Consider the following 11,406-nt stretch of genomic DNA (forward strand, 5'->3'; position numbering starts at 1 on the left):
TTACCCATATTTCTTGAAAGATGACATAACCTTTTTGTTTAGTTTAATTCTAAACAAAATTAGAGTCGATCCTAATTGCGTATACCATGCGAATAAAGCATTCATACGAGATATTTCTAAATAAAGATTATATACTCCAACCCTATCACATTTAATTAATTTATTCTTTATATTAAATGTACTTTAAGGTTTATGTTTAACTTTCATAAATTAGAAAGTATCAAACCTCATTTAAAAAAAATAAAAAAATCTCAATTTTTATAAATTTTAAGACTAAATTTATTAAAAATAGATATATTTAAAAATCAATAGTCTAAGGTTTGAATATGAATAAATAATTGTGATTAATGCACAATATCAACTCATAAATTACTCTATAAAAAAAATATAATTTTCAACAATATAACCGTTCTAGTTTTATTTTTTCCGTATGTCAAATAGATTTTTTTATCTAATATATATTTTATAATTTATTAACGAATAAAATATTATATTTAAATAATGTTTCATACAAAAATGAGATATAAAGTATTATTTGAGAGTAGTCTAAAAGACGGAATGGAATAAAGTGTCTTTTTTTTTTTTAAATAATTAACATTTTTTATAAATAATTAAAATATATGTTATTTTCCATTAAAAAATGGTTAATTATTTTTTCAAAACGCAAAGTATAAATAAAAAGTAAAATATATCTTTTAAAAGAATTAAAATGTCTTATCATGATCATAAATGGTTGAATCTTCCTTTTAAAAGGCATAAATAGTTCATATTTTAAATTAAATTTGTGGACTTTTTATTTTTTTATAATTTATTCTTACTTTTATATAAAAACAAATTTCATTCTTCCCGTACAAAATAATTAAAAATAACCATTTGATTAATTCATTTTCTTAGAGTAGTAAAATTCTTCAAAACTTTTATATGATAGTAAAGTTAAAATGGAGTGTTGGTGGTAAAAAAAAAGCATGCTGAACAATTTCAAGAACATCCATCTAGTCATAGCACAACCAAAGTAGCAAATACCAAGACAACCACCCGAACAAGAAGTAATTAAAGAGATTTACAAAGGAAAATAATTTTTATTTTAGGTACAAGACTAACATTTATTTAAAAAAAAAAATAGATAAGTACCACAAATTTAGGAAACAGCTCCAATTAAATTAATTATCTGATTAAACATATAATTTTAACTAATTTTAAATAATACGAACCATTAATCAAATAATAGATTATCAGAACTTAGTACCATGCATACAGTGACTAAATTTAACAAATAGATTATAAATTTATTAATATTTTCAACCTAGCATTTAATTTAATATATTCATAACCATAATAAAAATTAGTTACCTATTGGTCCATCAATTACTATTTTGATCAACTAAAAGAATTATATATTTTAAATTCCAAAAAGTGATGTTGATTTCTAAAAAAGAAGATAGATTATTATGGAAGGTAAAAAAGCCCTTACTCTTGAATGAAACAGTATCAGATAGGCATAGATAGACACGTCTATGAAAAAATAGTGAAAATAACAAATATGCATAGAAACTCCTCGGATGGGATCCCTAAAGTTCCTATTTGCACTTCAAAAGAAGACGGGAGAGCAAAGAGAGCCGATTAAAAAAGGTCTCAGGTACGTGGAAGCATGGGTGAATCACAAGTTGACCAAGAGTAGATGGTTGATTCAGGAGCTACCCATAACTTCATGACCGAGACTAAAGCGAATCGGTTGAACATGAAACGGCATCAAGACTCGGGGAAGATGAAGGTCGTCAACTCTGTGGCCCTACCGATCCTTGTAGCGAGAAACACTACCCTCAAGTTAGGAACATGGAGTAGTCTAGTGGACTTTGTAATCGTCAAAATGGATGACTTTGATGTGGTACTCGGGATGGAATTCCTATTGGAACATAAAGTGATCCCCATGCCTTTGGCTAAATGCCTAGTCATAACACGATCAACCCCTACCATTTTCCAGACAAGCATCAAACAACCTGATGGAATTAAGATGATTTCGGCTCTCCAATTTAAACGAGGTCTTGCACGTAACGAATCAACGTTCATGGTCATCCCTATGGTTGAAACTGAAGGAACGGTTGAATTTGTTCCCATAGAAATACAACGCGTACTAGAGGAGTACAGCGAAGTAATGCCATAGAGTCTACCAAAGACCTTACCACCTCATCAAGACATAGACCACGTGATCGAACTGATGCCTGGGTCGAATCCCCTAGCAAAAAATGCCTACAGAATGACTCCACCTGAGTTAGCGGAGCTACGGAAGCAAATGGATGAACTACTTACTGTCCGGTTTATCAAACCTACAAAAGCTCCCTACGGAGCTTCGGTGTTATTTCAGAAGAAGAAGGATGGGAGTCTTCGCCTATGCATACCGCGCCTTAAACAATGTCACTGTCAGAAATAGGTACCCTCTTTCCATCATTACAAAATTGTTCAATCGACTACACGGTGCGAAGTACTTCTCGAAATTCGAATTAAGGTCGGGATACTATCAAGTTCGGATTGTCGAGGGAGATGAACCTAAAACGACTTGCATCACTAGATATGGGGCCTTTGAATTCCTAGTCATGCCTTTTGGTCTGACTAATGCCCCTGCCACATTCTGCACACGAATGAGCCAAGTCTTCCATGAGTACCTCCATAAATTCACGATAGTCTACTTGGACGACATAGTGGTTTACAGCTCCACCATGGAAGAGCATCAAAACCACCTGCGGTTAGTTTTCGAAAAGTTGAGAGAACACCAACTCTATGTGAAGAGGGAAAAATGTGCATTCGCGCAACAACGAATCAACTTTCTTGGACACGTAATAGAAGCAGGTAGGGTAGGTATGGAAGAAAAGAAAGTCAAAGTCATCAAGGATTGGAAGACCCCCTCTTCAATGACTAAAGTGCGTTCATTCCTTGGGTTAGCAAATTACTATCGGCGGTTTGTCGAAGGATTCTCGAAGCACGCAGGTCCCTTGACTGAAATACTAAACGTTGTCAAAAAGCCTTCGAAAACTTGAAGAACGCCATGATGGAATGGCCAGTTTTGGAGATTCCCAACGTGAAAAAACCCTTCGAAGATGAAACGGATGCGTCAGACTTCTCCCTACGGTGAGTCCTACTACACGAGAGACACCCCATTGCATACGAGAGTCAGAAGTTAAATGAGGCAGAAAAAAGGTATGCGTCATCCGAGAAAGAAATGTTGGTAGTAGTCCATTGTTTACGAGCTTGGAGGCAGTACCTTCTCGGAGCTAAGTTTGTAGTCAAGATAGACAACAATTTCATATGTTACTTCTTTGACCAATCCAAGTTATCGTCAAAACAAGCGATAAATCCCTAGGTTGAAAATCATTCCTAGTTTTTAGTTATTATTTTTTAGAGTTACTGTTTTGTAGGTAGTAACTATTTTTCTATTAAACCCACCCAATTAATGTGAGGGGAAAGTCTAGGTCAAGTGGGAGGGCTTTAATCAAGTTGCCCACTTCTGAGTCAAAGCTCAAATATTATCTCTCTCTTTGCTTAGCCGTTATTTTCTTCTCTAAAAAAATTTCTGCGGCTTTTTCCTTGGTAATGATTTCCTCACATTCACTCAGTCAAAGATAATAAGTGGTATCAGAGCCAGGTTTAATCCACCGGTGGTATATTATTGCAGAGGAGCCGACTTTATCAAAAGCCTAGTTGATTAGCTCAATTGGTTGGAACATCGACCTAACAACGCACAGGTCTAATGTTCAAGCAGAAGAAAAAATGCAAAGCACGAAAATACACACATCGTGTGGTCCATCCCTGGGCCGATTTGCTGGCAATAATAATCATACAAGCCTTCATGTGGGCTGATCCTGCTGCAAGCAAAAAGTGAGGCGGTAGAGGCGCGCCTTTACATCTTGGAGTTTGAGATATAGCAAGCAACTGGTCTACCTCTCGGCTAGGACCGAAGAAGTATCTTGGAGGTGGCACCCAAGGTATGGGCACCTAACTTTCCTACTCTACAAAAACTAGATATAGCAAGCAACTGGGCAATAATAATCATACAAGCCTTCATGTGGGCTGATCCTGCTGCAAGCAAAAAGTGAGGCGGTAGAGACGAATTACGCGCATTTAAGCACGAGCGGAGGCAGAATGCGAGAAGAAGATTCGAATGCTGCACACGAATTGAGGCAGAGAATTCACCTCAGCCTCTCGACCAACACCAAAGAAGTATCTTGGAGGTGGCACCCAAGGTATGGGCACCTGAACTTTCCTACTCTACAAAAACTACAGGAGATGGTGCATGGTTTGCCGGCAATCATACTGCGCCAGTGGTGAGCTGTTGGAGTTTGTGCACGGCAATATCTACGTGCCCATCAAGCCGGTGACCTCAGGTGGCAAGACCCTCTTCCTCCTGCTGATCAATGACAAAAGCCGCCGGCAATCATACTGCGCTAGTGGTGAGCTGTTGGAGTTCGTGCACGGCAATATCTACGTGCCCATAAAGCCGGTGACCCCAGGTGGCAAGACCCTCTTCCTTCTGCTGATCAATGACAAAAGCCGCTTCATGTGGTTGATCCTGCTGCAAGCGAAAAGTGAGGCGGTAGAGACGATTAAGCGTTCTCAAGCGCGAGCGGAGGCAGAATGCGGGGAGAAGATGCGAATGCTGTGCACGGACCGAGGTAGAGAATTCACCTTAGCAAGTTTCGGAAAGAACTGCGACGAGCTCGGAATGCAGCAGTAACTAACGGTGCCTTACTCCCCCCTAGCAGAACGGAGTGGTGGAACGCCAAAATGAGACCATCGTCGAGATAGCAAAGTCATTGCTGATGACGACCGGGATGCCTGGAAGGTTCTGGGGAGAGGCGATAATGATGACCGTCTATCTCCTCAATCGATCGCCAACGCAAAGCCTCGCTGAAAAATGCCACACGAGGCCTGGTACAACAAGAAGCCAGCAGTACATCATCTCCAAGTGTTCAACTGCGTCGCATACATGAAAGTCGCGCGTTCCCACCTTGCCAAGCTCAATCCCAGGGGGATGAAGGTCGTCCCCATGGGGACCAAATCTGGGAGCAAGGAGTACAAGCTCTATGATCCTATGGGGAGGCGAGCTCACGTGTCGCGCAACGTTGTCTTCGACGAGAGCACCTTCTGGCAGAGGAACAACGTCACCGAGGCAGAACGAAATCCAAATTAATTCACGGTGGAGTACCTCGTCACCGAGCTGAGAGAAGGAGGAGTGCAGCATCAGGAACCGTCATTGCCACCAGTAGCTTCACCAGGCACACCTACGCCAACCCCAACCACGACTCCGGCTGCACACCCTGAACCAGTGGAGTTTGCAACACCACATACTATGGATTCGAAGCTGGATGCCGATCACAATGATGATTTGGTGGCCAAGTTCCGTAGGATGGAAGACCTACTAGGAGGAGGTGAACCACCTGGACTGGCGGCACGCGAGCTCAAAGAAGTGGTGGCTGAACAAGACGTGGAGTCTGGAGGACATGCCGCCGGGACACCGAGCCATAGGGGCTCAAATCGGAGTTCAAAAGGTAGATATATACCATACGACTTTAGGAGGAGATTGTTAGATAAATCCGTAAGTTGAAAATCATTCCTAGTTACTATTTTTTAGGTAACTATTTTCCTGTTCAACCCACGCAATTAAAGTGAGTGGGAAGTCCACCTCGAGTGGAAGCGCTTTAATCAAGTTGTCCACTTCTTTTCATTTTTAGGATTAAATTTGTTATTTAAATATTCAACTGAATGAGAAATAATATTATCGGGTCTTCGGCGCAAATATTATCTCTCTTTGTTTTTCCGTTCTTTTCTTCTCTCAACAATTTCTTCAACTTTTTCCTCCGTAACAATTTCCTCAAATTCGCTCAGTCAAAGAGAACAACGCGTTGGCAAGAATGTGTGGCTGAATTGACTTTCAATTCCAACACAGGCCAGGTAAAGCAAATCAACCTACAAATGCCTTAATTTGGAAGAGCGAACATGCGACCCTGTGCATTTTAGCTCATCCACAAGCAAGTAAGCTGAGTGAAACAATACGAGAAAGTATTGAAGAACACCTAGCCAAAGACCCGCTCGCTAGTTTTGGTAGAGGATAATTTACTCTTCAGTAAGAAAAATCGTCTTTACATTTCTTGTTCGAGAAACATGAGGAGACTCTTACTTTAAAGAATGTCACTACGGGTGGCAGAGAACCTATGCCCTTCTAAACAGGGGGTACTATTGGTCGACGTCAGTAACGATGCGACACAGTTTACAAAGACTTGTCTTATCTGCCAACAAGACAAGGTTGAACGAAACAAAATTGCGGGACTACAAGAATCTTTACCGGTCCCTTCCCGACCATGGGAAAGTGTTTCTCTAGACTTCATCACACACCTCCCCAAGGTAGGAGAATGGAGTCCACCTTGGTCGTCGTCGACAGGTTCTCCAAATATGCCATATACATCCCAACTCCCAAGTCATGCTCTACTAAAGCGACCGCACAACTATTCTTTCGACACGTAGTCAAGTTGTGGGAAATTCCCACTAGCATTATCAGTGATCGCGATCCGAGATTCAAAGAGACCTTTTGGACCAAGTTGTTCAAGTTATTGGAGTCGAGCCTAAACGTCTCTTCAAGTTATCACCCTCAAACTGACGGACAAACTGAAAGGTTCAATATTATGCTTGAGGAGTTCTTACGTCATTTCACTGATGCGCGACAAAAGAACTAGGCAAAAATGCTTGACGTTGCTCAGTTTAGCTTCAATAGTCAACAGAACTCGTCGATAGGAAAAACTCCTTTTGAAATAGTATGTGGTAGACAACGACTTATGCCCCATGTTATTGACCACCCATATGCTGGTAAAAGACCTTAAGCGTACAACTTCACCAAGGAGGGGATACAAAATTCTGAAATAGCACGCGCGTAGTTGGAGGAAGCCTCACGAAGAATGAAGAAGTGGGTAGACCAAAAATGAAGATCATTAGAGTTTAAGGCTAGTGACCAAGTTATGATCAAGCTGAGATCAGAACAATTTAGATTTCATGGGAATCAGGACTAGTGACTAGTGCGAAAATATGAGGGACCAATTGAAGTCATTGAGAAAGTCAAAAGGACTTCATATCGTCTCCAACTACTACATGGATGAGAATTCACCCGTCATCCATGTAAGTAACCTAAAACCGTATCATCCAGATGACGACAACAATCAACACAACCAAGTGACACGACCACCAGTGACGCTGAAGGACACGAGTAAAAAGGAAGTAGAAGAGATCTTAGCTGAGCGAACCCGTCACATTGGCAAACCAAAGCGCAACATACAAGAATTTTTAGTTAAGTGGAAAGGACTTCCAGAAGAAGAAATCAGCTGGGAACGTGCCGATGACCTGAAGACAGCCGCAACTCAGATTGCAGAGTTCGATGAAATGAGACAGTTGACAGGGACGTCAACCAATTAAGTGCTGGAGGATTTCACAGTCAAGCTTGTCAAAGGCTTGTTGCCCATGGTCGCATGCCCATGACACACCGAAACTCTTTGCCTTGTACTACTTTACTGCTTTCTTTTATTGCTTTCATGTTGTATTATTTCTTTCTTGGTTTCTTTAAGAGTATGACGTTTCTGCGAAATCATGGCTATGCCTTGTAGACATGAAATGCCTCAAAATGTACTATAGGGGAATGCGACAAGTTGTCAAATTCTCCCTACCCGAAAAGTTATATACTGTTTAAGCCGTTATTGTTGCCTTTTTGCTTGCATGCTATATAACACCACTCTCAATCTCTCTCTCTCATTCTTGCTTTCAAAACTCTCTTTATAAAACCTCTCTCCCTCGCTTTCTAAAATCTTCTCATCAAATCGAGGCTTGAGGTTTAAATACACGTTGCCCGACCGTAGCCAACGTGATCCGAAATTGGTTTGACTCACTCAATGCTAGGATTGAGTTCTGCACAATCGCCAAATCTGCTATCAAGAAATGACGATTATGACACAAGGCATCCCTGTACGACCGATGACGTCGCATCTCGAGATCATGACACATGCATAGGGTAGTTATATTTATTTTCTTAGAGTTAGGTTAGAATATGACATTTACTTTTAATGTTTATTTATTCCATTTAGTATTTCGTTGTGTCGTTTTAAAAATACTTTCAAACAAGTAAGTCCATGTCAGTGTTTTAAGATGAAGTTTATGTTTTATGATAAAGTTTAAACACTTATTTCTGCACAAAATGATTACGTTATGATGATGGTAGCAACTCTAGGTACGTAGAAATTTAAGGTCGTTACAAACGACTTTTGACCCAGCTGTAATTACGAACAACACATGAAGAATCACTCATTTATAATGAATATATTAATGGACATAACATGCTGCCTAAAAGTGCAACCCCATATCTACTTGGGTGATTTAAATTAGTTAAATGTATATTTGGATATGTTATGACATATAAATATAATTTAAATAAGTTATATCTTAACAAATTAGATACATTCGACTCATATTCTTGTAAATAAGACTATTGGATGAGTCAAAAAGCATCTTGTCTGTCTATGGGAATTCTCCCTAAATATTTTTTCTAATTTATTAAAAAATTTCTTTAGAGATTTTTACAAACCTTAACTCGAAGATTTTGCCGGAGGAGTTGAAGCTAGTAAATTAAAAATTAGCCAGAACTTTCTTCATATTTCTTATAAATTTAGGTAACTTTTTGTTTAGTTTAATTCTAAATAAAATTAAAGTTGATCCTAATGCTTATGCCACGGGAATAAAGCCGTTCATTCTCAACCATATCTTCAAAATATTCATTTGATATCTTTCCAAATAAAGATCATATACTCATTCAACACATCGTCACATTTATTTAATTTATTCTTTATAATCAAACATCACATTATAAAAAATAAATAAATAAATAAAACTTGAGGTAAGCTCAATTTTTATAAATTTTAAAATACTTTAAAAATCAATAGTGAATAAATAAATGTGATTAACTGGCAATATCTACTAATAAATAACTCTAGAAAATATTTATCTTTCAACAAAAAAAAAAAAAAAAAACCGTTCTAGATTTATAATTTATTAACGAACAAAATATTATATTTAAATAATGTTTCATACAAAAATGAGATATACTTGCATCAAGTATTACTCGAAAGTACTCGGTTACTTTTTAAAAGAAAGGAATAAAGGGCCATCTTTTTTTATTTACAAATAATTTAAATATATATTAAAATATTGTTAATTATTTTTCAACTAGAGAAAAACACAAATATAAATGAAAAAGTAAAATACATAAAATTTACTTTTTTAAAGAATTAAAATGTCTTTTCATTTCTTTTACAACCTCATAAACGGAAAATAATATAACAATTGTGCATGGCTTATCTTCAAAATATTGTACCAAAGAAGGGGTTATATATACCCCTTCTTCCCTCTCACTTTAACTCATATCTCAATTCAGTTCATAAAAAAGAAGGCACTATAATGGACAACAAAGAGAGGGAAGCCAGAGAGAAATTAGGAGGAGAAGTGAAGCTTGGCCATTGCTTGGATGTTATTTTGAAGAATGCTGACGTAGCACTGCACTATCCTTCCTTCGTTAAGCTTTATGACCAACTTGTTGCTGGGATCCTCCTAAACAAGGGAGCTATAGTAAGTGCAACTATATATATCAATTTCAACTTATTTTACTCAGCTTTATATATCATAAACATATTAAATCAAAATATTTTCTTTGTTTACTTTTCACACAGAGGTACATCTTTGATAAGAAGTTAAACAGCAATTGGTACTTTATATTTGCAAGGGCTCTCTCAATCGCTTGGATTGAAGATAAAAGATACTGGAAATGGGGATCCTGGTATAATTTTTAACTAATTTTTCAAGCGAAAAAAATGATAAAAAGTTAATTTCTTGATCTCTCTCACTCGAGTGTCTAAAAACTTGCAGTGGAGGTAGTGAAGTTGCAGAACTTATTGAAGTATCTTGGCTGGACATTCGTGGAAAGATCAATGAGTCTATGCTCTCACCAAATGCTGTGTATGAAGTAGCACTTCACGTACAGCTAAATGATAGAGCCTCCGGATGGGATGCTCCTCTGAACATTGAATTGAAGAAGCCAGATGGGAGCAAGATAGTGCGCCAGGAATGCCTGTCAGGGAAGCCACGAAACCAGTGGTTTGAGATTGTTGTTGAGTACAAGGTAGGTAACCATGGCTGTGGAAGTAGTGGCGAGATCGAGTTTGCCTTTTATGAACATGGAGGGCATTGGAAGAGAGGGCTGCTCGTGAAAGGTGTTCGGATTGGAGCAAAGGGATGTGGTTGCTCATGATCAAAATAGTCTTGGTGTACACAATCTCTCTCTCTCAAACTCAAAGTACACTTATTTTGATGTTGAGGAACGATAGTTTGTGTTATAATCAAATATGAAAGAATGTACTAGTATGAAACCATAAATAATAGACCTTTTGCTTACTGGCAAGAAGGTTAAGTTTTAAACCCTTTTTGTTTCGAATATAATAAAATATAAGTATGAACTAAATATAAAAAAAATAATAAAAATAAATAAATAAATATAATACTACTTTTTGGCTTACTAACACGGGTAAGTATAAACACGGCAAATAATTACCAATTCAAAAATCTTTAAATAAAAAGAAATAAATAAATAAAAGCTAGTAAATCAATCATAATTTTGTTGGCTTTCAAATTCTCATAATCGAAAATATATCCAAATCTTCACTCATTTGATTAGCTTGATTCAGACCTTCTTTGCTCTCGGCTTCCTCAGGAGAACTTCTCTTAAGATTGAGGTTAAGTTAAGATGTAAAATGACCTTATTGTAAAGCTCTATACAACCTCAATTTTGAGGAACAAATTCAGCTTAATAAATTTGTAAGGATGTGCTTCTTGACACATTTGTTATGTAAGGACCGAAAAGGATATGCAAATTTTTCTCGAAATAAAAAAATAAAAATAAAACAAAGAGAATTTAAAACATAATAGACATTAAAATTATATTATATCACAATAAGGTTCATACATTATTATATAAAAACACAACTTAACAGTTAAAATACAATATAAGGAACATACGCAAAACATTTAAAACAAAAGCGGCTGGAAGACAACGAGTGAGGCTTGTCTATGGCACCTGCTCTAGAGTCCGCTCCCAATCTCAGCTCCTTATTTACTGGGAAAAATATGAAAAACATGAAGTGAGTACAAAAATTCTGTAAGTAGTCTACTTGTAGGCTCTTAATGTGTCATTGATATGGCCTCGTTGTAAGTACTTAGGTTATTTAGTTATGTTCTTGACTAGCCGGTTCTTACCATGATCTATCTAAAGGACCTTCGTCCTTAGATTCTGAGGTCTTTCTTTTTTCTTTAAGCATAATTACTCGAATATAT

General features: G+C 37.4%; 1 protein-coding gene across 1 annotated transcript; it reads left to right on the forward strand.

Annotated features, from left to right (window-relative positions):
* Positions 1-9,412: 9,412 nt before the first annotated feature.
* On the forward strand, positions 9,413-10,496 carry LOC111434403 (lectin-like). Its single transcript, XM_023071866.1, has 3 exons — positions 9,413-9,648; positions 9,750-9,856; positions 9,946-10,496. The coding sequence occupies exons 1-3, from the start codon at positions 9,481-9,483 to the stop codon at positions 10,325-10,327; spliced, it is 657 nt and encodes a 218-aa protein (XP_022927634.1). The 5' UTR covers positions 9,413-9,480; the 3' UTR covers positions 10,328-10,496.
* Positions 10,497-11,406: the final 910 nt, after the last annotated feature.

Source organism: Cucurbita moschata, unplaced genomic scaffold (assembly GCF_002738365.1).
Source record: "Cucurbita moschata cultivar Rifu unplaced genomic scaffold, Cmos_1.0 Cmo_Scf00044, whole genome shotgun sequence".
NCBI lineage: Eukaryota > Viridiplantae > Streptophyta > Magnoliopsida > Cucurbitales > Cucurbitaceae > Cucurbita > Cucurbita moschata.

What these genes read in the sequence shown, in the direction of transcription:
- LOC111434403 (XM_023071866.1), top strand. Translation starts at nt 9,481, where the DNA reads ATGGACAACAAAGAGAGGGAAGCCAGAGAGAAATTAGGAGGAGAAGTG. An exon ending in TCCTAAACAAGGGAGCTATA is followed by an intron (nt 9,649 to 9,749) that starts GTAAGTGCAACT and finishes CTTTTCACACAG; the next exon opens with AGGTACATCTTTGATAAGAA. An exon ending in TACTGGAAATGGGGATCCTG is followed by an intron (nt 9,857 to 9,945) that starts GTATAATTTTTA and finishes AAAAACTTGCAG; the next exon opens with TGGAGGTAGTGAAGTTGCAG.